Source organism: Ostrinia nubilalis, chromosome Z, assembly GCF_963855985.1.
Source record: "Ostrinia nubilalis chromosome Z, ilOstNubi1.1, whole genome shotgun sequence".
Lineage (NCBI taxonomy): Eukaryota > Metazoa > Arthropoda > Insecta > Lepidoptera > Crambidae > Ostrinia > Ostrinia nubilalis.
Window position 1 is genome coordinate 15,663,507 of NC_087119.1, and position 27,945 is coordinate 15,691,451.

A 27,945-nucleotide genomic window follows, 5' to 3' on the forward strand; every position below is an offset into this window, starting at 1 on the left:
TTTGTTAAGAACCTGTAAAAGGTTTTTTACGTACAAGTATTCAATATTTTTCAAAAATTAAGTTCGCCACACTGTTTGAATTTCAATTTTCAGTCCTTAACTACTAAGCTAAAGTCAGAACTACTAAGCTAAAGAATTGCTATAAGTCAGGACATAACTGGTGACTAAAATACAAGCAAAACAAAAAAGGTTTGTGTTGCACTTACGTTTTAGTAATTGCAGAAAAATACCTTTTATTCTTTTAAGTCCACAAAAAAGCTTATTTCAGAAATTTTGATCTATTATGAATTCGAATCTAGGTATAACAAAGCTATTATGTTACTAGCGGCCGCCCGCGACTTCGTACGCGTGGATCCCATTTTACCCCCTTCATCTATCTTACGCAGTTTAGATTTTTTCATACAAATGTTTTTTCCCGCTAACTCCCGTTCCCGTTGGAATTTCGCAATATCCTGTTGTAACTAAGCTTTAAGTTTACTAAGAGACCTCCATGCCAAATTTCAAGCGTCTAACTTAAGCGGTTTAGATTTTTCATACAAATGGATTTTCCCGGTAATTCCTGTTCCTGTGGGAATTTCGGGAATTCTTTTCTTAGTGCACCTCTACGGTACCTAAGCTACGTCCCTTATAAATTTCAAGTGCCTACGTTTAGCCGTTTAGGCTGTGCGTGGGTATGTCAGTGAGTCAGTCATACAAAAGGAATTTCCCGCTAATTCCAGTTCCCGTGGGAATTTTGCAATATCCTGTTGTAACTAAGCTTTAAGTTTACTAAGGTACCTGCATGCCAAATTTTAAGCGTCTAACTTACGCGGTTTAGATATTTTCATACAAATGTTTTTTCCCGCTAACTCCCGTTCCCGTGAGAATTTTGCAATATCCTGTTGTAACTAAGCTTTAAATTTACTAAGCTACCTGCATGCCAAATTTCAAGCGTCTATGTTACGTGGCTTAGATTTTTTCATACAAATGTTTTTTCTCGCTAATTCCCGTTCCCGTAGGAATTTTGCAATATCCTGTTATAACTAAGCTTTAAGTTTACTAAGGTACCTGCTTGCCAAATTTCAAGCGTATAACTTAAGCGGTTTAGATTTTTCATACAAAAGGATTTTCCCGCTAATGCCCGTTCCCGTGGGAATTCCTAAGTATCCTATAACCTGCCTAGGAGTATGAAGAATAATTGTACCAAGTTTCGTTAAAATCCGTCGAGTAGTTTTTGTTTCTATAAGGAACATACAGACAGACAGACAGACAGACAGACAGACAGACAGACAGACAGACAGACAGACAGACAAAAATTTTACTGATTGCATTTTTGGCATCAGTATCGATCACTAATCACCCCCTGATAGTTATTTTGAAAATATATTTCATGTACAGAATTGACCTCTCTACAGATTTATTATAAGTATAGATGACTTAGGGAAAAATAAACTCTGTGAATATTTGCCTAAATAAAGTTATAATAAGTAATACGAGTAGGTACGTGGTAGGTAGTTGTGATTCCTAAATAACTTTTCGGTTTCTTTGTTTATAATTTAGTTCGCTACAAGAAGCGATTTCGAAATTAAAACTGTCAGTAATGTTCTTTGTCTAGGCCTGTTTGGTGTTGCTTGCAATGTTTCCGGCCACTGTGTTGCAGCTACATAATTTCAGGAAAATATCTCCCGTTTAGAATATCCTTTTAAATCTTACTTATTTATACAAGATCGAATCGTTATACATAATAAACGGTGACTTTTAGGAAAAATTATAAGGACAATTTAGATAACTGTATGATCCTACTAATATTATAAATGCGAAAGTTTGTATGGATGTCTAGATGTTTGTTCCTCTTACACGCAAAAATTACAGAACGGATTTCTATGAAACTTTACAGTGACATACTAAAGTTCACGCGGGTGGAGCCGCGGGCAAAAGCTAGTCTACTAATTCTTTCATATTGTACCTCAGAACCGATGACTCTTGGAGAAAGTGTAAAGACAATTTTAATAGATAATTGCATGGTCTAAAACGCTGTCTCACATACATATTTTTATGACAAAACATATCGTTTGACCTAAAATCACAAATCTCTTATTTTTGAACTTTGGCCTTGAATTTTTTTAGCACGTGTCGGATCCATGGGGACTAGTTTTCACAATACATTTCATTCTAATGGTGCTCCGGACATTCGTACCAATTTTCAGCTGTATGCGAATTATTGCAACCCTACCCCTGTTTTTTGTGCTAAGACCGGACTAATACAAACCTATTTTAGTCCGGGTAGTTACCAAAATTTGTAAGTATAATAAATGTAGGTAATTTGGATTTCATAATTTCTATTAATAACGAACATAGGTAATTATGTAAGATTATAAATTAATTTAAATCCATTTATTGTTAAGAAGGTAAACATACATAATACAGTAGAATATTAGCATAACTTTGTTGCGACTTACACAATAATAATATGAAAACACAACTAGCTTCTTAGCATTGTGACTTAGACTGTTGTCTGTTACCTTTTCATGCTTAAATGCCAGAACCGATTTAGATGAAATAGAGATTTGTGTCATGGAGATCCCGATTTTTAAAGGGGATCATGTGAGCGTGTCAAAGTCTTCCGAAACGGACCGAAATATATTATGTGAGTGAAGATGCGTCCTTGAGTGCTATCATTGCGCCTGATCGTAGAGCTAAGCGAGGTTTTCGCTTCAGAGGAAGTTGCACAGCATTGTTTACAGGCGCTAGCTAGCTACTGATTATGATAGTGCTATAACTTTAATATTTTCATATTAATACAAATACCCGTTAATTAGCAAATTTTTATATGTAGCAAAAAAAACTGTGGCAGTATTCTGACAATGATGCTCTCTAATTATAGCCGAGGGGTCACTTAAAGCACAGAATAAGTAATAGTACAGGTACAGAAGGATTACTCCGCAAGACGATTTAAATAAATGCGAGTCTTGCTGCGACGCGATACAGTGGAATTCAGCTCGCACAGCACTACGTACCTACAATTTTAGTCACCTACAAGTTTTGTCTCTTTCTATCGCGTGCCTCTGAACTCTTCTTACGCTGTTAGGGTTGCTGTCTAGTGAAAAAAATAATTAATCTACTTATATGTCATGAGGTACGTACCTCATGATACGTATGTATGTAAGTACGCATTCATTATGGAAAACCTTGGGAGAGGCCTTTGTCCAGCAGTGGACGTCATTTGGCTGAAACGAACGAACGCATTCTGAGCAGTAGTCATGGTAGGTTAGGTTCCTATACTATCCTAAGAATTATTGATTACCTACATGGCCAACATACCTTTCAGTATCTTTGGGAAGCAAAAAAAAAAGATAAATCCGGTAGATTTCTTTTCGAATTTAAACACCCGAACGCCGCACAATATTATTTATTTCTCTTTATGTCCATTTTTAAATAATACTTCGATCATAGAATTAGGTACTACAACGCACGCCAGCGTCCTGACGGGCGCGCGCGTGACACTCGACTGATGTAATACCCGCCGCAGTGTTGCCAGTCGGGTCTTGTCAGAAATTACCAGAAATATAAAAAAATGTAACCTTTTTGAATAAAAAGTAACCTTTTAGGGGGGGGGGGGGGGTGCGGAGCGATTGTGTAAGGTTGTTCATGGATGGACCATTCCATGAAGACCGAAAAGTGACCGGTCGTATAAAGACGTTTCATGGATTTGCGTTTCACTATCGACAAACATTCGCTTAAACTCATTTTTTTAACAAATAATGAATCAAATTCATGTTTAAATGCAGTTTATGATATAATTTTTAAATTGTCACTATTAATATTTTTTACTGAATAACCTGTAAAAGTTAATTTTACAATTTCTGAAAAATCACCTAAAAGTAACCTTTTCATTAGTGTAACCTAAAAGTAACCAATGCAGTTCAAAAGTAACCTAAAAGGTTACAAAAGTAACCTTCTGGCAACACTGACCCGCCGGCGGGGCGCTTCGCTGTAGGTAATTATCGGATGTACCGCGCGGAGTGAGCCAGGCCTGCTTAAAGGCAATGGCGAAGCGATGGTGATTCGATACCAACTTTTAATATCCAACTAACTTATCTTTTTGGACAAAAAGTATTTTACCCGCGGCATTAACCCGCCTGAAATTCAGTGTCAGACATAACTTTTTGACACATCTAGCACTTTCTGTTGACACACACACAAGCCACATACACCCAACACACACACCTAACACATACACCTAACACACACACCTAACACACACAGCTAGCACACACACCTACTATGTAATCGTTGAAGTTTTGTATAAGTTTATATAATTTTAAAATAAAAATGCCAATGTTTATGGCGTCCAATGTGACGCTCTTTTAAAAAAGTGGCTTCCGCAGAATAACACAGCGTCCTGTTCTGGGTCTACCTCAGAGCAGGACACAATGCTGAGCGGATGCCATTTTGGTCCACAAATGTGCAAGTATTGTAAACTGTATACCTACTGTAATAATTTAATATGTTGGGCCAAATAAAATATTTTCTTTCTTCTTTCTTTATTTCTTACTTATAGATTAACCACTTAGCGTTGACAGTTTGGTAAACTTTCACATCTTTTAGTTTTTGTGATCTGTGTTTCACATTTATAATAATAAGTATTTAAGTAGAACAGAATAGTAGCATAGAATAGGGATTTAGGACAATGTAGGATTATTTTGGGCGTTTTACCTAGGCATGTGACATCTTCATACATGTGTGACTAGAGTTAATAAAGCTAATGAATAAATGATGAATTATGTGAGTCTGGGATCAAGGCGTAGGGTCAGGCGGTAATTGTGCCGTATTGAGCTCACAAATCAGACCTGGCAGTTGCTTATTAACCGACATAAAAAAAGAAGGATCTCAATTCGTCTCTATGTTCTTTTTGTGTGTACTTGTTTCGGAATTTATTAATAAATATTGTATTTTTAGTTGTAGTCACTCAATCTTTACCTACTTACGTCCTACAAACATTAATTAATAAATACAAACATAATTATTAACCAATAAATACTCTACAGGCAAGTATAGTAAAGAACAATATAATTTGGACGATTGTACCTAATTCCTTGATAGTGCATAATTGACTGCTAATTAGCCATGTATCTACAACTACTATTAACAGTAGCAAAAAAAAATATTATAAGGTAGGTAGGTATTTTCCTTTCCTTTCATTATTTTCGAATTTTCGAAGTATGTGTTGACAGGTAATTAATTACGTATTTGAAAATTCTAACAAGTTATGTAGGTAATTTTACAAAATACTTGTTGCTATGAAATTAGTCGATTCTTCTTCCAATCGTAAAAGATGTACTGTAATCTACATAATTATATAAAATGTACCTAAAACTTATGTATCTAGATCGGAAGTTTTTTTTTATTGTGTGAATATACCTAAATGGGGAGGAGAGGATCTGTAAAATAAAGGAACTTCGATGGTAAATCTGAATAATTTAATGAATTAACAAATAATTAAGTATCATTGTCAGGGTTCGAAAATATCCTTATATCGAATATATCGGATATATATCATAAATATCGGATATATATCGGATATTTTCGAACCTAGGGTTCGAAAATATCCTTATGATATATATCAGATATGTATCTGATAAATATCATAAATATCGGATATTTATGATATATATCCGATATATATCGGATATATATCATAAATATCGGATATTTTCGAACCCTGATAATTGTATTAACAAAAACTGCGTGGGTCGGGATTTGTTGGCGTAGCGTGATCTCATACGTGCAGGGTCATGTCCCCAAGCCTGTGGACTGGCCACATGCACTCGCAGCCCGCTGGTATCACCATGGTCCTGGTCTCCCAGCAGTCACTGAAATTGTAATGACATTAAGTTAGAATACATTCCGTACATGCAGAACCGGTCGTTATGGAAATCCTTAGGGCTATATTTCACCGGGACACCATAGCGGCGCAACCAGTCGCCGCTACCAACAAAATGTATACAGCTTTGCGCAACCAAACGGACACCAGGTGAGTAACTCTCTATAGAGCTGTATACCTACATTTTGTTGGTAGCGGCGACTGGTTGCGCCGCCATGGTGTCCCGGTGAAATATAGCCCTTAGGGAGGCATTTGCCCAGCAGTGAACGTCAATTGGCTGAAACGAAAGAACGAATGCATTCCACGTATGCTTAGGTAAGGTATAGGGAAGCACAAAAGATCCCAATGGGTCGACGTTCACTGCGCCCAAGCGCGGCCCTAAATAAGATAAGATAAGATGCTTAGGTATACCGCCTTCCCGTACAATATCAATTATTAAAGTTAAACCCACATCATCATCAATACCTAAGTCATTTAGTCTTCACCACAGGATGATGACCCTCTCTAATTTACTAAGAGGCTAGTAATTTGGCCGGAGTTTCCCACTCTGGCCAGATGGGTTTTGGAGGCCTGATGTTCGTACGTTTCTCCTCTCACGACATTATGGGTGTTGTATCGGTTAAAAGACTCAAACCACATTTTTGTTTTGCACAAAAAACAAGGTAGTGTTACGCACTTGGCCTTCAAATTCAGCTTTTTGAGGAAAAAGAAAATGTAAAAAACATAACTGTACACGTACCTATACTTATGGTGTGCGGAATATTTTTTAGTTGAAACAATCTAATCTCTTATGTAAACCTTTGAGCTAAGGTTTCAAACATGTAACACAAGGGTATTTTTGGTAGGTAACTTATGGATTTTCTTGACACCTTATAGGCCAGTAGAATTAAACACAAAAATTGATTAAATCGGAAATAATTCCTACAAAAGATTTTTTTGCTTTAATGGCTTCATTGGTTGCCCATTAAGACTCTCCTAAGTTTTCGACTTCGACGGAGTTGTGCTTAAGTGGTGGGGGCCCCCGAAAGCGGCGTTTTTTCGGTTTTCCGGTTATACCGCGTAAAGGACTTACCCTATCGAAAAGTGGTCTTCATGACGGTTAAAGGGCACTTAATCCTGCATTGAATAAGACCAAATTCATATGTTTTGGACAAACCGTTCTCGCGCTAAAGTTCGGCAAAGTAGAAAATATACGTATAATTAATGACCCTCTCCACGTCCAATGGCTTGTTACCCACATGCTTCCAAGCCTTGTAAAGGGTCGCCTTAATCAGTGTAACCCTAACAAGGCTCACGAGTTTGATTCGCTTATCCTTGTTCGTCCCAGCCGTTCCTTAACTGCGGTTGCTGCACCTCTTCCTGACACTCTCCTGAACGACTCTGTGTTACCTAATGTGGCTGCCTCTCTTCCTTGTACCCTCCTGTACGATTGCATTGCTTAGCTATATGCCTGGTCCAAGGTTCGACGTCACAAAATCAACTTTGTACGCGTGAAAATAGTTTAAATACTATTTTCCGTGCTTGCACCATTTTTCTTTACTGCTTCGCCTCTATTAGTCGTAGAGTGATTGTATATTATTATATCCTATAGCCTTCCTCAATGTATGAGCTATTCAACACAAAAATAATGATTTCAATCAAACTAGTAATTCTTAAGATTAGCGCGTTCAAACAAACAAACAAAAAACTCTTCAGCGTTTTAATATGAACTTGTTGTTGTTGATTTTTGGCGTCGAACCTTAGACCAGGCATACGTCTAGGCAACGTAGTCATGCAGGAGAATACAAGGAAGAGGGGCAGCCACAGTAGGTAACACAGAGTCGTTCAGGTGAGTGCCAGGAAGAGGTGCAGCAACCGCAGTTAAGGAACGGCTGGGACGAACAAGGATAGGCGCATCAAGCTCGTAAGCCTTGATAGGGTTACACTGGTTGAGGTGGCCCTTTTCAAGACTTGGAAGCCTGTGGGTAACAAACCATTGCACGTGGAGAGGGTCATTAATTATACGTATATTTTCTACTTTGCCGAACATTAGCTCGAGAACGGTTTGTCCAAAACATACGAATTTGGTCGTATTCAATGCAGGATTAAGTGCCCTTCAACCGTCATGAAGACCACTTTTTGATAGGGTAAGTCCTTTACGCGGTATAACCGGAAAACCGAAAAAATGCCTCTTTCGGGGGCCCCCACCACTTAAGCACAACTCCGTCGAAGTCGAAAACTTAGGAGAGTCTTAATGGGCAACCAATGAAGCCATTAAAACAATAAAATCTTTTGTAGGAATTATTTCCGATTTGAAAGCTAATTCTACTGGACTATTATAAAATACGAGTAAGTGCACCAGAAGTCAAACTTGATTGAAGAAAATACGCAAATGACCGATTTGTTTTTTATTAAAAGAGCGTACCGACTCTCACGATTCAACGCTTTTAATATATTTTATAAATATGAAAAATTATTGTAAATTAGTTAAATGCTGTTAAATATAGGTATAAAGCTAGACTGAAATAAAATGTATGCTGCAAATGAATATTTCAGTATTTACAAAGAAAATATTCAGTTTCTCTTTCAACTTACAAATAAGTACCTATGTTTTCCGTGGGTACCTACTCATTAACATGAAAATGACTTAACATGTTTCGTGTCTGTTCCATTAACTTATAATAATACCTATTACTATATTTTGTAACATTCGAATTTATTCTATTTGTATAAAAAATGTATCTGGACAAACCTCAAGAGGATTTAAGACACTATTTAATCAAAGATATAACGGTTATGTATAAAAATAAGAATAAAATTACTGTATAAAAACTAAGGCTAAACACATACAAGTTTGGTTTCAATAAAAATAAGGTTAGTGTGCGAAAGTAATTGATTCCTGAAATAAGCAAAATTTATTGCTTGTATCTTAGATATCTATTTAAAAAGTGCTGACTATACAAATATATTACGTAAATATACATATATGTAATAAATAAATATATAATTAAAAGTACCTATTTGTATTATTACCTAGAATAACGCCTCCTAGTCAGATGTATGGTCTTGTTCCACTGAACACAAGAAAAACCAAGGCTGGAACATATCTGAAAAATATTAGTTTTTCTTAGGGTGAGTTGCACCACCTTACTAAGCTTTGACCGTAACTTTAACGATAACCGGTGGTTTTTGTATGGAGTTTGACAGATTTTTGACATTTGTCAAAGTTAAAGTAAGATGGTGCAACCCAGCCTTAGTGTTTGTTAAAATATGAATTGTTCGGCTTCACCATTAGAATTCTAAATGTTTTCTACTGAACATAGACTATAAAATATTCTCAAAATAGTAAAAATACTTTGATAATTTACTATTTGATAAAAAAATATCGTATACGTATTTATTATTGATTAGGACTAAGTGTATACCATGATTTATAATTTTGTAGTTGGTGTTGGAAGATTTTATACTTTCCATGCCTGACATACTTTTACCACTTTTACGATGGATCAAAAGTCGTAGTTTGACTTATTCGTCAACTCGCACTTGTCAAACTCGCTAGCTGGTGCGAGTTGGGAAATTCCGATTTTACCTATTATTTTTGTCGTCAACTCGCACCTCTTCAAAAGTACAGTCAAATAAAGACGAATTGAAAATAAAACTTTAAATAAATCGTGTCATTTGACGACCCACTATTTGAAATACATTTGGTATGATTATAAGAACCCTGGTTTTGGAAATAAAAGTCAGTCTTATTACGGCATTCGAGTTTTACTTAACATCTACCTACAACTAGTACAACACACTAAATAGTGATCAAACTTCAAAGGCTTAAATCTATGGACAATTTTATCGATGAAAATACCTCAAATCTGGGGCTTGATGGAAGGTATACAACTCCTAAACGCTTAGGAGTTGAAGAAAAAGTCTTTGAACAATATAGTACCTACGTATAGTTTCTAAAGTTATTTAAGTGTTTGCATCAAGTAGTCGTGATCGCATGGTGATGAGATGGTGCTCGAAAGCAGAAGTCCTTAACGCTAAGGAGTTAGAGAATAATTAATAAAATATTTTAGGTACGTATGGACAACAGTTGTATTCTTTCAGGTTATTAAGGTGATGCTGATTCGTTCCTTTCAGCCGAAAGACGTCCACTGCTGGACAAAGGCCTCCCCCAAGGATTTCCACAAAGACCGGTCCTGCGCCGCTCGCATCCAGGCACCTCCCGCGACCTTCACCAGATCGTCGGTCTACCTAGTGTGAGGCTTGCCCACGCCGCGTCTTCCGGTTCGTGGTCGCCACTCAAGAACTTTCCTGCTCCAGCGGCCATCAGCTCTATGTCACTTGACACTAAAATAAGATCCGTGGTACACAAAAGTTGTGTTATAAGCTTAGAACACTAAATTAATTAATAAACTCTGATTTGGCCGAAACTACAAATAAAATGGCTATTTCCGGTGGAAAAAAGCGGGTCATTTGACGTCATTTGATTTGAAAAGGTGACCCAAAATTAACGCAACTTTTGTTGCCACCATTTTCCCTGAAAATAAAACAAATCGACAGGTCAAAGTCGAAGGTCTCAAAGATAGCTATTCGGACTCTGATACAAAGATGAACATAGTGCCAGTTGATAGATATCAACTTGATATTTAAGTTTAAATTAGTCTGCCAACCTTTATATGGCCAAACATGCCCATTAATTATGTCAACCATAATTTTGCCATTTTTAAGTACTTTCGGCCAAAACAGAGTTTATTAATTAATTGTTCCAAGCTTATCACAAATTTTCTGAACTTGTGCCAAGGGGCTTATTTTAGTATCAAGTGACGTAGGGTATCTTACGGTCCCCTCTCATACTAATACTTGCCTCGTTAGTAACACTCATATCCTCGTTGGTGGCCGAGCTACACCGCACCTCCTCATAGTACGCAGGCCTGTACTCGTACTCGTTAGTGTTCAGCTTCCTAATCTTCCTCTCCAAATGGCATATAGGGTAGTGTTTCTGCGACAAATAAGTTTTCATCAGAAAACTAAATAAATAAAACTAGGTTCCATGTTCAAGTCATAAATACATATACAGGGTGTCCAAAAATTAGCACGTCACAATAACACTGGAGATAGCTGAGTTTAAGACGCATCGAACACGCTTAATATGTCCTTAGAAAAGTTTCATAAGTTTTAAGATATTATTATGACCAATTTTATTTATTCATGCCCATAGAAAAGTTTGATGAGTTTTGAAATATGACTCATATGTCTTGTTAGATGCGTCTTAAGCTCATTTACCTCTGGTGTCAGTGTAACGTGCAAATTTTGGGACACCCTGTATATTATAGTGTTAGATTTCACCAACAGTTAACAATAAATTAAATGCTTTAATACTTGCCGTAATAAAGTACAGTATATAAGAAAGATTAATTGAATTAAATTGTAACTAACCTGAACATTTAATTGCCTTAGGCCTCTTTCTTTTGGCTCTTGTAGAGACTCGGTGTACTCTGGGAGAATCTGTAAAATTCAATAGTTACTCGTAGGTATAGTACCTATTGCCGCATACTTATTACCCTGAGTAGGTACTTTTCAAAAAGTAGATAATAAGCACAGGCTACAAGTATTAAGAACTGGCTAACAAATATGAAAGCCCCGTAACAAAAAATCAGTAAGTATAATGTAAACGTATCACACGGTACTTCGAAAATCATAAAAAAAGATTGTTATTCTTGTCTGTCGCATTTACCTACATTAATATTTATTAATTTAAAGATAATAATTTCAAGTTATCGCATTAACATACAAACGCACCAGAAATTGACGATTTTTTGCAAATATTTTTTGCCACTAGCTTTATTCTGTGGCTTTTTCCGCGTGAATTTCGGTTAGACAAAGAAATACCTACTTCATAATTATGCCAACAACATACGATATTATGGCTGATTCTCCATTGATAATTTCTGCTTCCCTTGTAATCGGGCTACCTAAATAAACTCCGACAAACGTTACTTCGGCATTACGTTACTCCGACAAAGGATAAACGCCTTTGTCTGAGTAGTGTATATGTAGCGTCGAAGTAAAGTCATGTCGATATGCAGTAGTGTCGGAGTAACGTAATGTCAAAGTAACGTTTGTCGGAGTTTATTTAGGTAGCTATGTAAGCGATCCTCTCAAATTTAGCGGAGGAAAGAGAGGATTTGGCCTATACATAGTCGATTGCTGGCTAGATAATTTGGGGAGCTTTTTTTTTTTTTGGCTTTTGCGGTTTGCGTTTAGCCACAACGGTGTGGGAGATAAGGTAGGAAACGTTTAGGTAAAAAACAAACCGGGGTGGAATACAGAATAGGATGAGGATCAGGTTGGGAGGTGGTGTTGGGGAGCTTTAATCTTAGTATATAGCATTTAATACACAATACCTGTGGCTCTTCGCAGTCTTCATCAGATATCTGCTGGCGTTGCTCCAGCTCCTGCTGCCGGTTCCTCTGCAGCCGGCCGAGCACTGAGTTCAGCACTTTGTCAGGGTTGGGGATACGGAGCACGTGATCGATGAAGTCCCGACCCGACTCATCGCTCGAGCTGTGAGTTGATGATGATGCCAAACTCAAGCAAATGCAGAGGACCTGAATAAATAAAATACGTGTCAAGTTTATCAATGTCTCATTAACAATGGTATCATATTCCATGACGCAGTTTGGCTCGTGCGCGACACTTTTACATACTGAGTGCATATGAAACAGTTTTTTCTCTTACAAGTAATGCGTAATAGCTGCAGATAAACGGAAATATTCGCAGCGGTCATTACAAAAAAAAAGCTTGCGCTTTCAGGTAAATATATATCTTTATATGGCGCAGTGAGAATGGCGTAGTTACAAGTTCCTGAAAAGTACTTACTACTGACATGACATTTCGATCCTAATTATTCTCTCGTCTGGTCTACAATGAGCCAGCGGATTTAAAATATTCAAACCTTTGAAGATATTTTTGTTTAATCATTATATTCCCAATGTTAGTAAGTTAGTTAAAATCGGCCGTTTGGTGTAGTGGTTCATAACGCGTTACTATGCCGAGAGATCGCAAATTCGATTCCCGCACACACATTTGTGTGCATGAACATTTTTGCTGTATTGGTATATGTGTTTTCTATCTACAGTACTTATTCTATCATGGAGTATCAGCAAGTGGTGAAACTAGTCGTTATTGTTTATACAAAACAGTCTTAGGCTGTCTGTAGTAACAACGTCGTGCTCGGTTCGTAGTAGTCAGCGTTGATTGCCCGCGAGCCCCGAGTGACCAAACGCTCTGATAGTCATTCATTCAGAACTCAGCCTCTGCTACAGATCAGGGATTACGAACATTTTGTTTTCTTTTTTCCTCTTTCAGGATTTCAGTAAAAATCCAACTTGCCGCATGTCATCATCATCAAAATTTAAAGAAATTCAGGCTAATAGTAAAAAGATCACTCATTCCAATTTTTTTCAAAAATATATACTTATTACGATAAACAGCCGTTGAAAGGGTACTTAGTACGAAAAGCGAGCAATTTCTTTTAAAACGTTACTAGATCATTCTGCAATGTTAATGAACTCTTTATTTCAGTAGGTACTGATAATTTCATAATTTTGATTTCAGTTGAGTAAATACCTAAATAATTAAGTTTTTACGCAGATAAGTACTTTAGTGGTATAAAGTTATTAAATTTGATTAAAGTCTACCTACTTCAAGTCAATTGTCTTCGACCGTATTTGGACCCAGCATTCATTTTAATAATTCAATTGGCATCAAATCTTCCAAAGGAGTTTATTGTTATTGAAAGAGGGCGTCCTTTACTTTGACACATGCGGAACAAAAGATGCAAAACTCAATTGATGGTAACGAACTGTGATTGGCAATCCCTGATAACTTCGCCCGTGGGTCGGGACTACAACTGCAGTCAGTGGCTGGATTTACTCATACGTATCACAGGAACGCGATGGCATTGTCTCGTGTTTAGTAAAAGTGGTGGGATATCGTGACGATTTAGAATTAGGCCTTATGTTAATCTAGATCAGTGTTATAAAGTTGCATTTTGATAGGTAAGAACAGTGTTAATTAAATTTAGATTGCATGGTTATGTATGATTGAACTTTCACTAAGAATTAGGGTGTCGATATTTGATAAACAAAATACATACTTAGTTGCTGAGGCTGATATCTTACTATTTTTAATCTACACTTTTACTTCGACAGGTAACTACCACCTCCAGTTCCTAACTTTTTATAATACGAATTGTAATCTATCAAAACATTTATAAATAATTATCATATAAGTATAGTATTTTACTATGATAAAACAGATAAGTGATTGTGTGTTATGTGGATTGGATGTGTACACCGTACCTAATCCTGCCACAGTATTAGGTAGGTAGGTACCTCAGATCATAGAAAGAGAATAGATATGAAGTCGCGCGTAACTACAACGAGAACCAGTGTCCCCACATTTCCCCCACCACAGCTCCCACACACACATTCAACTGTGTAAAAACAAAGCGACTGAGAGTCTACGACAACATGTGCAACCGGCTTAAAAGTGCTGTGATTGGCCAGAAGGCGTGCCTTATGGCCAATCAATGGCCGCGTGACGTGACGCACACTTTGAAAAAAGCAATTAGAGAGAAGAAAGATAAAATGGAGTCGATAAGATATCGATACTTTAAATCCTGGGGGCAAGACTCGAAATTGGTTTAAAAAATGCTTGTATGAAAACCTTTTTATTATTATACGTTATTATGTTCTTTAACGATTTTTGCATAAAGGAGTCAGTTCCATTTTGTATGGACGAAAAACTCAGAATCAATTATTGGGACTAAATGAAGTTACCTTAAATTAATTTACCCCAACCAAAGCTCAATGTCGTTATCGATGGAGTATAGAAGTTATAGACTGACAAAGTTTGTATGAAAAGTCATGGGTTAACTAGGTACTTGCGATTTTTACCAGTATTTACAATATTGGTAATATATTATTATTTACTTTAATAATAATAACAGGATCACTGTAACTATTATTAACTACTATCGCGCATTAACTTTTTAATTATGGCGAAATTCGTACCGCCTATGTTTATCAAAAATAATGCCTATGTCGCAGTCGGATTGTATAATCCGCCGCTTTACATTACCACTAGGCATTTTACATTACAGCTCTGTTTTGTAATACGGCGGTTCAACGTTTAGGCGGATTGAATACGGCTGAATGAAAATCCGCCGAAATGTATTCGGCGCCAAACGTTCTTCAATACGGCTAGCCGTAATGTAAAACAGCGTGTCATTACCCGCCGCTTTGACAGTTTTTAGTTCCCATTTTCAATACCGTGGCGCTGCCTGACATAACAACAACAATGGCGTTGGATGCAGAAAATGTGTTGCTTTAGAGGTGGGCGCCGATATAAAATTGGCCGGCGGCGGCGCGCCGACTTTTTGACCTCGGCGGCGGCGGCGTCGGCGGCGTGACCTTGTTTGACCTTTGTTCATTAGGTATTTTTTTAAGTCTGCTTTTTTAGTATCTGTCGTCAAGATTAATCAGGTGATTTGCAGTTGGTTGGGGTTTGAGCCACTAAAGCAGTGGCTTACCCTAGTAAATTAGCTCTCTTGATCATAGATACTTTGATATTTGGATAGCGGGTTTGGCTGAGATCAGGTTCTCGTGTATTTCCTAAAGGCGAGCCTACCAATGTGCCGATAAAAGTACCCTTAACATGTATTTTTGAGCTCTTTGGAGGCACATAGTTAATGTTGGATTAGCTGACTGTCGGTGGAATATTATATTCAGTTCCATTTTATTTATATTTATGGTCTTTCCATGTCCTCCTACGGTCCAGGATTTTAATGCAGGTTGATTGCAGCAATGTGTCGAGGTCTAGATTGGCCGGAGGATAAGTTTCACGTCTTAAATGATAATATGGTGAGACTTCGGGGCTTAATTACATGCGCCACTTGGTCAGCCAAGCAGCTGACATTGCAACAGTCTAGTCACTTTAAGATCACAGTTACATTTGAGGAATGCCGCAGCTTTCTGGTGTCTGGGCTACTTTACTAGTAGTCTTTAAATAAATAAATCCATCAGCAGGTAGTAGAAGTGTGCTGGAAGGTACTTTTTAATTTCATAGAGTAGTCCTTTATGATAAACCCAGCTGAAGCCGCAGCGAAAGCAGACGTACAGGATTCTTTTCCAAACATTGTACTGATTATGGTTGGTATGGTTTCTGCCAAAATTTATGGTCGGGTATACTATATTATATGGGTCATACTTAGGCAAGGGAATAAATGAGCAAGAATGATCCTTTTCCATAAATTTAACAGTACAAATGTCAGATTAATTAAGCGATAAGAGAATTCGTTAGGCGACTTTCCAGCCTTATGGATCATTTCCGAAGTTAAGAGACTTGCGAGGTTCTTCTCACTCAGTGTGGTCATTGTCAAGACCATGAACTTCATGGTGATCAGATCAAATGCAAGTGCTTTACGAGGGTCCATTTTGGCTATTTCTTTAGCTTAGCCATCTCTCTTAGCGTACTAACGCTAAGAGAGATGGCTATCTAACGAAAGAACTATCTTTCGTTTCAGCCGAAAAACGTCCTGCGCCGCTCGCATCCAGGCACTTCCTGCGACCTTCAATCCTGAATCCTCTCAAATCACAATGGGAAGGTTTGGCAGCACAGCACCTAGAATGGCGGGAGATTGTGTTGTGTAGAGGCGAGTCCGCGAATTCAACGAGCAGCGCATAACTGAACTCGACGCAAAACGCAATGATGTAAATCCCGTCCATCTGCCGCCATTCACTATAATTATGTTGGCGGCAGGTTCGTTCGTTCGTTCGTTCGTTCGTTCGTTTCAGCCGAAAGACGTCCACTGCTGGACAAAGGCCTCCCCCAAGGATTTCCACAAAGACCGGTCCTGCGCCGCTTGCATCCAGGTACTTCCCGCGACCTTCACCAGATCGTCGGTCCACCTAGTGGGAGGCCTGCCCACGCTACGTCTTCCAGCTCGTGGTCGCCACTCAAGAACTTTCGGCTAGGCTAGGCATTCAAGAGCTACGGCAGATTATACAGAAGACCGAGGAGTATAATCAGCCACTTTGTCTGGCGTTTGTGGACTACGAAAAAGCCTTCGACTCGATCGAGACCTGGGCAGTGCTACAGTCTCTCCAACGGTGCCAAATTGACTATAGATACATCGAAGCGCTGAAGGGCTTGTACGAAAACGCCACAATGTCGGTCCGCCTCTAGGATCAGAACTCGAAACCTATCCAGTTGCAGCGAGGGGTGAGACAGGGAGATGTCATATCTCCGAAACTGTTCACCACCGCCCTGGAAGATGTTTTCAAGCTTCTGGACTGGAGCGGATTCGGCATAAATATCAACGGCGAGTATATCACCCACCTTCGTTTCGCGGACGATATCGTAGTCATGGCTGAGACCGTGGAGGACCTAAACACAATGCTCGATGGCCTCAGTAGAGCCTCTCAACAAGTGGGTCTTAAAATGAACATGGACAAGACAAAAATTATGTCAAATGCCCGTGTTGTACCCACTCCTCTGAAGGTTGGAGACACTATACTCGAAGTTGTTGACAATTATGTATACCTGGGACAAACAGTCCAGTTAGGTAGGTCCAACTTCGAGAAAGAGGTTAATCGTCGAATCCAACTCGGCTGGGCAGCGTTCGGGAAGCTTCGCGAAATTCTCACGTCCGAAATACCGCAGTGTCTCAAGTCAAAAGTATTTGACCAGTGTGTGTTGCCAGTGATGGTGTATGGCTCTGGCGGCAGGTAATTACTCTTAATTTGCGAGGAGTTTGCCGCGAAGATCGACTATGTAAGCCATCTTCGGGCGCACCAGCGCCGCTAAGACAGCTAAGTCGAAGTGGTCACCATGACCGAAATCGGTCGGATGAATCATCATCATCAGTAGGAATCAAAGACAGGCATAGCTGCAAGTCTCGGATCAAGTCCAATGCTTGATCTTATTTTTTTGATTGAATTGTGGATTTTTTGGATTGTCCGTGTCAATGGGTTTAAATATACCGGCTAGTCATGTAGCAAAGGTCTGAGATTTTTCTTATCAGTTCGCACTCTGTATTACCGGACCTAATAAGCGGAGAACACTTTGAGGGAGGTACTTTGTTGCCTTCCAGAGGTTGTGGTTCCCATTTGCATTCCGAGACATATTTGCCAATATATGTGTGAGTGATTCGCTTAAAGTATAGTCCAATAGTGTGGGTTATCTGCCAGACGAAGGCGGGGATTTTTTTCTTGACAGCAAGAGGGACCGGCGCCTCTCGCCATCAATTATTTACTAGACCAAGGAGTAACTTGAATAATGTACTTGATTAACTGTTAATATAGTTAGTATTAAGTTATTCAATCAATTATTAGTATATCAACGGCCACCTGTCGTCGATCCACCTTGTAGGTGGACGTCCCACGCTGCGTTTTCCGGTACGCGGCCTCCATTCCAGAACCTTTCTGCCCCATCGGCCGTCAGCTCTGCGTACTATGTGCCCTGCCCCACAGATATAGATCTATATCTGTGCCCTGCCCATTGCCACTTCAGCTTGCTAATCCGTCGGGCTATGTCAGCGACTTTGGTTCGTTTACGGATCTCCTCATTTCTGATTCGATCTCGCAAAAAAACACCAAGCATAGCCCTCTCCATAGCACGCTGTGCAACTTTGAGCTTCTGTATAAGGCCTATAGTGAGAGGCCATTATATGGCATTAAACAATAAATATTATAGTTAGTTCTTCTGTTATATGGTTTACTGATGGGTCAAAAATGGGCCCTAACGTAGGCTTTGGCGTGTATGGAGAGCAGCCGAAGCTTAGGCTATCTCGAAGCCTGGGTAAATTTGCCTCTATCTTTCAGAAGTCTACGCCATTATTGAATGTGCGGAAGCTAACCTGCGAAAATATTATGCCAACCAAATAATTTACATTAACTCAGACAGTCAGGCCGCGCTGATGGCCTTAAACTCCAACTTAATCACCTCAAAGTTGGTAGAAAACTGCATGAGTCGACTGAATACCCTAGCAAAACGTAACAGAGTAACGCTGAGATGGGTTCCAGGTCACGCGGGAATCGTGGACAATGAAAATGCCGACGAACTGGCCAGAGCGGGAGCGGAGGGAACACAATAATATGGTCCAGAACCCTTTTGTGGCTTTCCCAAAAGTCTCGCTCGAATGACCCTGGAGAACATCTATTGCATATTGGCATGGTCAGACACGCTAGGATTAACTCATTCCAAAGCTCTTATAAAAGCCTATGACCGAAAATGCTCTAAGCAGATCATAGGACTGAGTAGGATCAAAATGCGCATCTTAGTTCGAGCCTTCACTGGACACTGCAGCTTAAACAAGCACTTGTCCACTATGGGACTGTCCAAATCAAGAACGTGCAGGATGTGCCAAGAGGCAGATGAAACGCCACTACACATTCTCACGGACTGCGGACCTTTGATGCGCAAGTGGAGCTTACACCTGGGCAAACACATCCTAAGCTCACAAGATGTAAAACATATCGCCCCCCAAAAGATACTGCAATTCCTAATGGATGCAGGACTCGGAGGCGAACTATAGGGAAAATCGGCGATCACAATAGATCGGTACCGGTCGCAGTGATACTAGGACTTTATTGAACTAGAATAGCCGCTCAACTCAATAAAAAATAGTTCTTCTGCGTTTGAAACACAAATTAGTACAGTATAGGAGAGGAATAAATTTCAAATAGTACAGTATCAGTATCGGCGCGCCGAAAGCTGGTCGTCGGCGGCGGCGGCGTGAAAAAATTCGCGGCGGCGGCGGCGCGCCGGCGTGGCGCCCACCTCTATGCTAAATTACGGAGTTATTTCTGAATCTAATAAAGAAAACGTTATAAATATGTGTGTCGACAGTGAGTTTAAGAACAATTTTAACTTGCAATTGAATAATTTCTATTCTTCACAATGTGGAACAGTCAAAAAACCGTGAACAAGGGACCGAGTTTTGGTGGTTATAGCCCACATCAAAACCGCTAAAGTGGCTATGGATTTTGGTGTTCGGCGGAATCCTACTCAATATTATTGGTGCAAAAAGTATGATATTATGACAGTGGCCGGTGAAGATTTTGAGATATCTTTTATTTTAATATGTTTGTACCTTGTGATTACTCATGTTGTATGTTTAATATTTTATTATATTATTAACTTTCAAAAAAAGTTTATTTGTTTTGAGATGGCTGTCCTTGTGATTTATAAACATACAAAAAAATGACTAAAGCCAAATATATAATTTAGTATTACAGTAACGAAGATAATAATTCTTACTTAATCACTAAGGAATATCGTGAGAAGAAATCTTTCTTATTAAAATTTATTTTCATGAAGCATTGTTTTATTTTGTAAGTATGGTCACCCTACAATCTAAATAGTAGTACGATGCGGCTAAACGTGGGCCGCGGTATTGAAGAACGTATCGCAATGACAATCCGCCTAAACGTTGAACCGCCGTATTACAAAACAGAGCTGTAATGTAAAATGCCTAGTGGTAATGTAAAACGGCGGATTATACAATCCGACTGCGACACCTATATTAGGCTTTCAACTAGCTCTTATAGTAATTACATAGTTGACAGTTACTAATCCCTTCTACTATTGTTATTGTTTTTGTAAAAACTTAAAAATCGCAAGCAACTCATGATTTTTTCATTCAAAATTAGAAAATAGAAAATAATAATTTACTTCTATTTATCGATAATAGGAAACCGTATTAGAACACGAGCCCTGCACTATGTTACGACCGGCACATGCGGCCGTACTGTGTATTTTCACGCGTCAGTGGATATCGGAAGAAATAAAATACATTGCGCAGTAGTTACGCATGACATAAAGTGGTTGCTAACTAAATCGTCAATGTACAACGTGTTTGAATTTTTATCACCACTAATTTCGATATCGCAGTAAATGTCACGGCACTGAATTCGTTCGTAAAAATGTTTAGTTTTTTTTATTTATAAGCAAAATACCAATGGATTTGCAATACTTACATGTGGTAAATGACTTCATTGTTCCTGTAGTTCTTCGTTTCACTTATGTTATTGCACGTTACGACGCATTATCCAACAATATTGGAGAACATTTCCTCAGTACGACTGAATCGCGACTAACCTGGCGTCGCGGGCGATGTTCGTTTCTGGGCATATCGCGGAGACACGCGCCACGCCCCCGTTTCACATCTATTCCCTTCTATGATCTGAGGTAGGTACATACTCGCTAATTGTGACTAATCAGCAATGCAGCCGTCTTTCTACCTACGTAATTGCAGTTATTTGTTCGCTCATCATAGTACCTATTTGTAACATTGGGTACAATTTCTTAAAGAAAACTAGATTCGGCGGCAGTTTATGCTTGTATTGTAATGCGTAGGTATTAGGTATTTTCGACACAGTTAACATAACTGTAATCACACATTATTATGCACCTATCGTTTAGGTACGACTTAGTGAGTATTGGAGTCCTTTTTTGATGCTACTTAATTAATCTCAGGGCTCTTTCTTACGGACGCAGACATCACATTTTTATTTGGAATTTGAACTTCAAAATTCAAATACACACACAAGTACATTTGTGTGTTCACACGACTGTACAGTTTTGCGAATTGCATTGCTCGTGGGAAAGGCTTCTCAGACCTCTGGTCCATATTTTTGTTCCGAGGCAGTGGAAGGGTTAATGTTAAAAATTAAAACGTAGAAAGTGATGTACGAGTATTATGTATCTTTAAGCTACTTTAGGAGCTGACTAACTTTGCTGCGATTGAAATAAATATTTTTAATTTTATTTCAAAAAACCTTTCTGTGTTGCATTGCACGTGTAGGTACCGTGCAGTTTATTACCATACAATATGGACCATGGGCGGCCTCTTTATCATGTGGTGTAAACATAAATCACTTCCAGCAAGTGCCGTGTCCGGTCAGAAGCGGGTCGCAGAGACCCCGCTACCGGCTTCCTGTAAATAACTATTGTCGGCTATATTTAGCATCCAATTTGCAGTTTGGTCAACGTTCAATCGCGGTCGGTTTCCCATAAGATAGGGGATCACTTGGTTATCCTACTAATAGTACGAGAGGGGACCGTAAGATAGCCTACGTCACTTGATACTAAGATAAGCTTCATGGCACACGTTCAGAAAAGTTGTGCCTTGTGCTAAGCCTGGAACAGTTAAGAAATAAACTCCGATTTGGCCGAAAGTACAAAATAATGGCATAATTATGGTTGACATAATTAATGGGCATCACTATGTCAGTCAGTCAGTCAGTCACCTTTGAGTTATATATGTTACGGCTAAAGATAGGTGTGAAAATAAACTTAAGATTAGCCGGCCAAACTTAAGTTTAGCTTCGAGAAGCAGCTAAAGTTCGATAACATGTTAGTTTGCGTCATGATATTATTCCATCTTTAGCCGGCTAATGTGCACATTAGCCAAAACGATACGGCTAAAAATGTATTCGATGGGCGCGTCAGGCCGGCGGAGGGCTTGAGGGGGCGGTGGGGAGACAACGAATAGCTCCATATTATTTAACATTTGTGACTAGACATTGTTTTAAGTAATTAACACTGAAGAAGTTTTATTTTGTTTTATTTTGTAATTTTAAATACCCACCTACAGAAGATTCTGTAATAACCAAATGGTTCCTTATTACTTTATTTTAATGATTAGGTACCTAGATATTGTTTTAAGTAATTAATATTTTGTTATTGTAATAATTGTAATTTTGAATACCTACATAGGTACAGTCGCGGAATGAAAAGGTTCGTCACCTTAGTGTCGGTTTTCGCTTGCACTAGGTACTGTAAGAGTCAAACCTGCCAACATAACAGTGCAAGAAACAGTGCTGCTAACATTTAAATAAATATGACGTTTGCTAACGAATAAGTGGGTCTAGACAAAGTGCAAATTATAATCGCAAACCAGTCGAAAAGTGGTCGAAAAGCCCCTTTTTTGTATGGAGTTTTGACGGATTCGATTTTCGATTCGATCAAAAAGTGCGTTTTGTCTAGGGGGGAAGGTTTTGCTTGTTTATTTTTCTATCCCATCAGTGCAGCAGTGCAACAATGCAATGATGACATTGACCAATTGACAATAGTTTTTTTTATTTATTAGAAATAATAATGGCAGGTTGAATCAACAAGAAGGTTTTAGTTTATCAATCATAATAATCTTCTTGACAAGATAAATCGTCAAACAACTTTGATTTGAATAATTTTGAACTTTACTGGCGAACAGTTAAAGATTATTTTCTCTAACTCTAGATTATTCTGTAACATACTTTCAAAAGGTAATATGTGCTCGCGATTCGTTGAAGGAATCAATTTGAAAACTGACGAACCTTTTCATTCCGTGACTGTACATAAAAGTATGTGTAATGAAAGTGATTATTTTTTGATAAAGTTTTCGTGTCAAAATAGTAAACATTATTACATTGTTTCCTTTTCCATTTCCTTCTACATTTTTAGCCAAGGGCCTGCGGTTACACTTAAGTTTAGCCGGCTAAAGATAGAAGAAACTAACATTAACACCTCGTCGAAGATAAACTTAAGTTTAGCCGGCTAATCTTAAGTTTATGTTCACATCTATCTTTAGCCGTAACATATACATATATTTAGATTAATATTTACCTACTCTTGTTTGATCGAATCCACCCTTAATCAATATGAAATCCTGTACTATAGCCAGTGCCGTATTATCCATAAGGCACTTTAGGCCAGTGCCTAGGGGCCCACTATGACCAGGGGCCCAGCACTCCCGATTAAAAATTGAAAAAAAAAATGTTACAGATTATTTTTATGCAACAAAACTCAAACCACAACAAAACTGGCTCCTCCGGGGCGTCCTTCTCGCGGGCATGAGTGTCATATGCTATGCGGATGACACTCTGGTCACTGCCCGGGGGATGACATTTGGGAACACGGCACGGCTGGCGTCGGCGGGCGGCACATTAGTCGGTCGCAGAATACGACGCCTCGGTCAAAAGTCGCGCTGGAGAAGACTGAGGTCCTCTTCTTACCGGGGCCTCGCCAGCGCACCCCTCCCAACGCCCACATTGTGGTTAAGGACGTTAGGATTGACGTCAAAGGCCAGATGAAATATCTGGGCCTCACGCTTGACGGGAGGTAGCATTTTAGCCGACACTTCAACGGGCTAGCGCCACGCCTCCTCAAGGCAGCTGGTGCACTGAGCGGTCTGCACAGGCTGGGAGGAGCAGCGCCGTGTCCTCACTGCGGTCGTGGGCCGGGATCTTTCGCTTCCGAGCCTGGTCAACGCCATACTGGGAAGTGAAGGATGTTGGATGGTGGTCGCCTTCTTTTGCGAAGAGATCATCCTTCAGAAGGAGGCAGCGGAGCGCGAGCGGGAGAATGATCCTCTCGCCTCATCGCTCCGCAGGCGGAGAAGGGGGTGGAGAAGGCGGTTGTACGACCGTTCTACTCAGCCCCCAGTTGGTCACCTCCGTCTGACGGGAACGGCTTGGGGTTTGGGGCCATTCCCGTCGGACCCCCACAAGGGGAGCGTGTAGGGTCCGCCGTGTAGGCGAGATGTCGCCGGTGGTGTCACGGAAGTCTAAGGTTACGACCCGACATTCGCGACACCCCCACTTGGGCGATGACGGAACGCCGCGGAGGTTTTAGTGGGTATACCCCGTCCTTTTCAGGACGGAGCAGTGCCCTTCTCAGGGTGCCCCTGGCAGTAGTCCCCCGGCAGTCTGTCTGCCCTGTCCCCCGGCAGTAGTGACGGTGCGCAAAGCATTTCCTCCGCGACAAAAAAAGGGGGGCCCTAAACGAGCTGTGCCTAGGGGCCCCGAGATGGTTAATCCGGCCCTGACTATAGCTTCTATACTCGTATTATGTGAGTATTCCATTTAGGTATTTGTTATTTAAAAAAAACATAAAGTGGCTGGCCTAGCTTTTCACAAAATTGACTAATTTACCTAGTAGTAAAGATACAAAACTATTTGCTTTCAAAATAATTTTGACTGATGAGTCTTTAGTCTAGTTATACCTACACTAACTGAGCTAATCGAAGTGTTTTTAATCATACATAACAATGTTACTAGGTCGAAGAAATCTCTTTACATAATGTTAGAACAATAGCTAATAATGAAAAGAGTAAAACATTAAGTAAGTAAGTAGGTAAGGAACCAATAGCGGAGCGATATCGTTTATGGCGCATTTCATAGCATTTCTTTGATAATACAGCATCGATAACCATGGTGCGTGGTGTTGCCGGCCGGTGCTTGATCTGGGCACTAGGTTTTTACAAAGCTAAAAGTTTTGAATAGTTTTGTGGGTAGGGTCTCGAATTACCCACTTTAGATTGCTTTCAAATGTCTCAGAAGGTAATTTTAGAAATACCTATATTATGTATAAGCGCAAACGTCAATCTTTACAACATTGATTGATGTAAATTAAAAATATTTAATCCAAAAAACATGAAAATTGTAATAGTTTGTGTCGTTAGTGAGTGAGTAGTGAGTTAGTGCGATTTGAAATACAGTGAAAATGAATAAATACCTATGTCAACTCAGTCGGAAATTCATTTTAACAGATTAAACAAAATGGAGATAAGAAGGAAACATCGTGGGACCTTCAAGATGGAACCCGTTCCAGAGAAGGGGATCTTCACTGTCAACTATGTTGGAAGCAGGTAAGAGCTCAGAAGTTTAAGAATGGTTTTAAAGTATAAATAGTGAGGTACAGAGTTCTTTGTACGTGTATAAAATGCCTGATGTGCAGTTGCACATCCATCAGGAAGAAAAAGTTCATTTTACACTGCCTTCGAATGCTTGTGACTTTGATTTACCTATTTGTCATGTGTGAAAATGTTTTTCAGTATAGCGTCTTTCATGACTAAGTACGAAACTGTTGAAAAAAAACGTAACAGCGTTCGTCGCTACTGCATTGGCATCGAAAATACGTAGGGGACCCATTTTATACAAATGTACCTAATAAATACATAAATGCCACAATTTATCAACAAACATAATTAATTACCTACATCATGTTAGTAAGGTTTTCAGTATCTTTAAAACATTGGTTCTTCTGCGTAGGTACTAGAACTTATTCTGTAGTTTTACTCAGGTCACAGCTCACATTATTATTAATAAGGGGTCTACTACCAGAAGATCAGATTGACAAAAACTTAGCACGAACACCACGAGTGTGACTTGACGGTGACCCGCAAACAATAAGTAGGCGACAAGTTCAGCAGGCTGTCTTTATTCTTTGAATTTCGTATTTTTTTTGTATGTTAAAGTTATGTACATTTTTGATTAGCAATGGCTAAACTTATACAATAACTGTAGGTAGAGAGTACTTATGTGTGGTTCTGCCATTACGGAAGCGGGATGATGGGATGATGCACCCACAAGGGGTGGTCTGCATTACTTAAACTTAGGCTGAGTTGCACCTAACTTTGACCGTCTATAACGATAACCGGTGTTTTATGTATGGAGTTTGACATATTTTTTACATTAGTCAAAGTCAAAGTAAGATGGTGCAACCCAGCCTTAGTGTCAAATCGGCCAGTCCCTGACAAATAGAAACACCAAATAAAGTAAAATTAATTAAAAAGTGTGTGTGAATGTTATTCGGAAGGTTTTTGTACCCAACCTTTACAACACATGGAAGAGTCGTAGTTAGGTAGGTACCTACCTACTATTATTCTTAACACGTTGAGTGCGAAACCAGGTCTATAGACCTTGTGTACGTCTCGCTTACCGTGCGGCTAAGAAAATTATAGTCTTCCTTGTCGTGCGAAAGGCATAACTTCAATTGGGTCCGGTGTAGGAAAGTGATGAATATATATCTATGATGTATTCTTAAAATAGAATCCAATGATGTACCTACCTTAATACCAGGTTTTTAGACCTGGTATCGCACGGAAGTAATAAAATGTCTTCACAATGCGAAACCAGGTCGAAGCACCTTGTACCCTGCGCACCTGGTACCGCACCCCACGCTAGCTTCGTGCAGCCAGTGTTGCCTGGCATTCGTAAGAAACGCACATATCGACATGGCGTCAAGAGAAACAAACAAAATCAAAACTGCAAATTGATTATAATTTAATTTGCTACACGATTTATTGCTAATTTAAATAATGTTTTTCGTGACAAACATTTGAAGTTGTAACTAAATGTTATTAAATAATATGTTTTCTTTAAATATAGCTTATTTAAGTATTTATGCACGTATGTCTTATTTGTAAAATATTTAGACTAAATTATTAAAACATCTTTGTTTGTTACTTTTTTAAATTTTTATTAAAACTTAATTTAAACTATCGATATTTGTATTTCACATCCCTAGAATACCCACCAGACTTCCCTACTTCAGTGCGGCACAGGGTGCATAAGCCTTGTATTTTGAATATAGCTATAATTTTTATACTAAACAAGTTATTCACGAACGCCTTCAGGTGTATGTCAATAAATGCATTATTATTAATATTCAAAGAAAAAAAACACAATATCTATTAAAATGAAGCCAAAAATAAAATTAATGTATCTTAAATATTACAAGGTCTTTAAGCCTTGTGCCGCCACAACGTAAGTTTTAATACCAGGTTTACTGACCTTGTACCGAAGGAACGGAAAGTATTAGAGAGTTAGTGCCGCAGCAAAGGTGTTAAATATCAAAACAAATCCAAATTTTATTTTTAATACATCCTATCCTATAATAAAATAATTATGACTAAAACTTTAACAGGAAACTTTAATGTTAAACAACTCATGGAAAGGAAAGCATTTTTCATTTTTTTCAACTATTCACTGTCTAACTTTATGTAGTTGTTATAATAAAGATGTGTTGAATTTTTTAATCACGTATTTTAATGACGAGTAGGTACTTCTTACTAATTATACCCAAAATACCTAGCGACATTGCGTATGAAATGTGACAATAGCTAATATCAAATGCACTTTACTTACCTTTACCACGCAGTATACAGACACCATGGTGAATATAAAACTATTTCAAATTGTTCTTCTAAATTGAATGAGCCCGAACCGGGTTGTTCGGTTTTTGTGAATGATTTAACCACCTCGCCTCCCTTT

At 38.9% G+C, this 27,945-nt stretch overlaps 2 protein-coding genes across 3 annotated transcripts in view; one reads left to right on the forward strand and one right to left on the reverse strand.

Moving 5' to 3' along the window:
• Positions 1 to 5,511: 5,511 nt before the first annotated feature.
• On the reverse strand, positions 5,512 to 27,909 carry LOC135086521 (uncharacterized). 2 transcript variants are annotated; one of them, XM_063981249.1, is made up of 6 exons: positions 27,820 to 27,909; positions 12,247 to 12,450; positions 11,279 to 11,347; positions 10,707 to 10,841; positions 8,876 to 8,949; positions 5,512 to 5,852 (listed from the first exon to the last, which is right to left on the reverse strand). In XM_063981249.1, the coding sequence occupies exons 1-6, from the start codon at positions 27,844 to 27,846 to the stop codon at positions 5,759 to 5,761; spliced, it is 603 nt and encodes a 200-aa protein (XP_063837319.1). In that variant the 5' UTR covers positions 27,847 to 27,909; the 3' UTR covers positions 5,512 to 5,758. The 2 variants fall into 2 exon arrangements, with proteins under 2 accessions (XP_063837319.1, XP_063837320.1); XM_063981250.1 differs by lacking the exon at positions 8,876 to 8,949 and having other exon boundaries at positions 5,771 to 5,852.
• Positions 25,124 to 27,945, forward strand: part of LOC135086505 (serine/threonine-protein kinase OSR1-like) — a 48,947-nt gene continuing 46,125 nt past the window's right edge. The window contains exons 1-2 of the mRNA XM_063981229.1: positions 25,124 to 25,230; positions 25,440 to 25,538. Of these exons, the coding sequence (XP_063837299.1) occupies positions 25,450 to 25,538 (89 nt within the window). The 5' untranslated portion in view covers positions 25,124 to 25,230; positions 25,440 to 25,449. The remainder of the gene's footprint in view (positions 25,231 to 25,439; positions 25,539 to 27,945) is intronic.

Coding starts and splice junctions, on each gene's coding strand:
- LOC135086521 (XM_063981249.1), bottom strand. CDS start 27,846: ATGGTGTCTGTATACTGCGTGGTAAAG. Junction 12,451..27,819: donor CTGTATACTGCGTGGTAAAG/GTAAGTAAAGTG, acceptor TTATTTATTCAG/GTCCTCTGCATTTGCTTGAG. Junction 8,950..10,706: donor ATATGAGTGTTACTAACGAG/GCAAGTATTAGT, acceptor AATATTTTTCAG/ATATGTTCCAGCCTTGGTTT.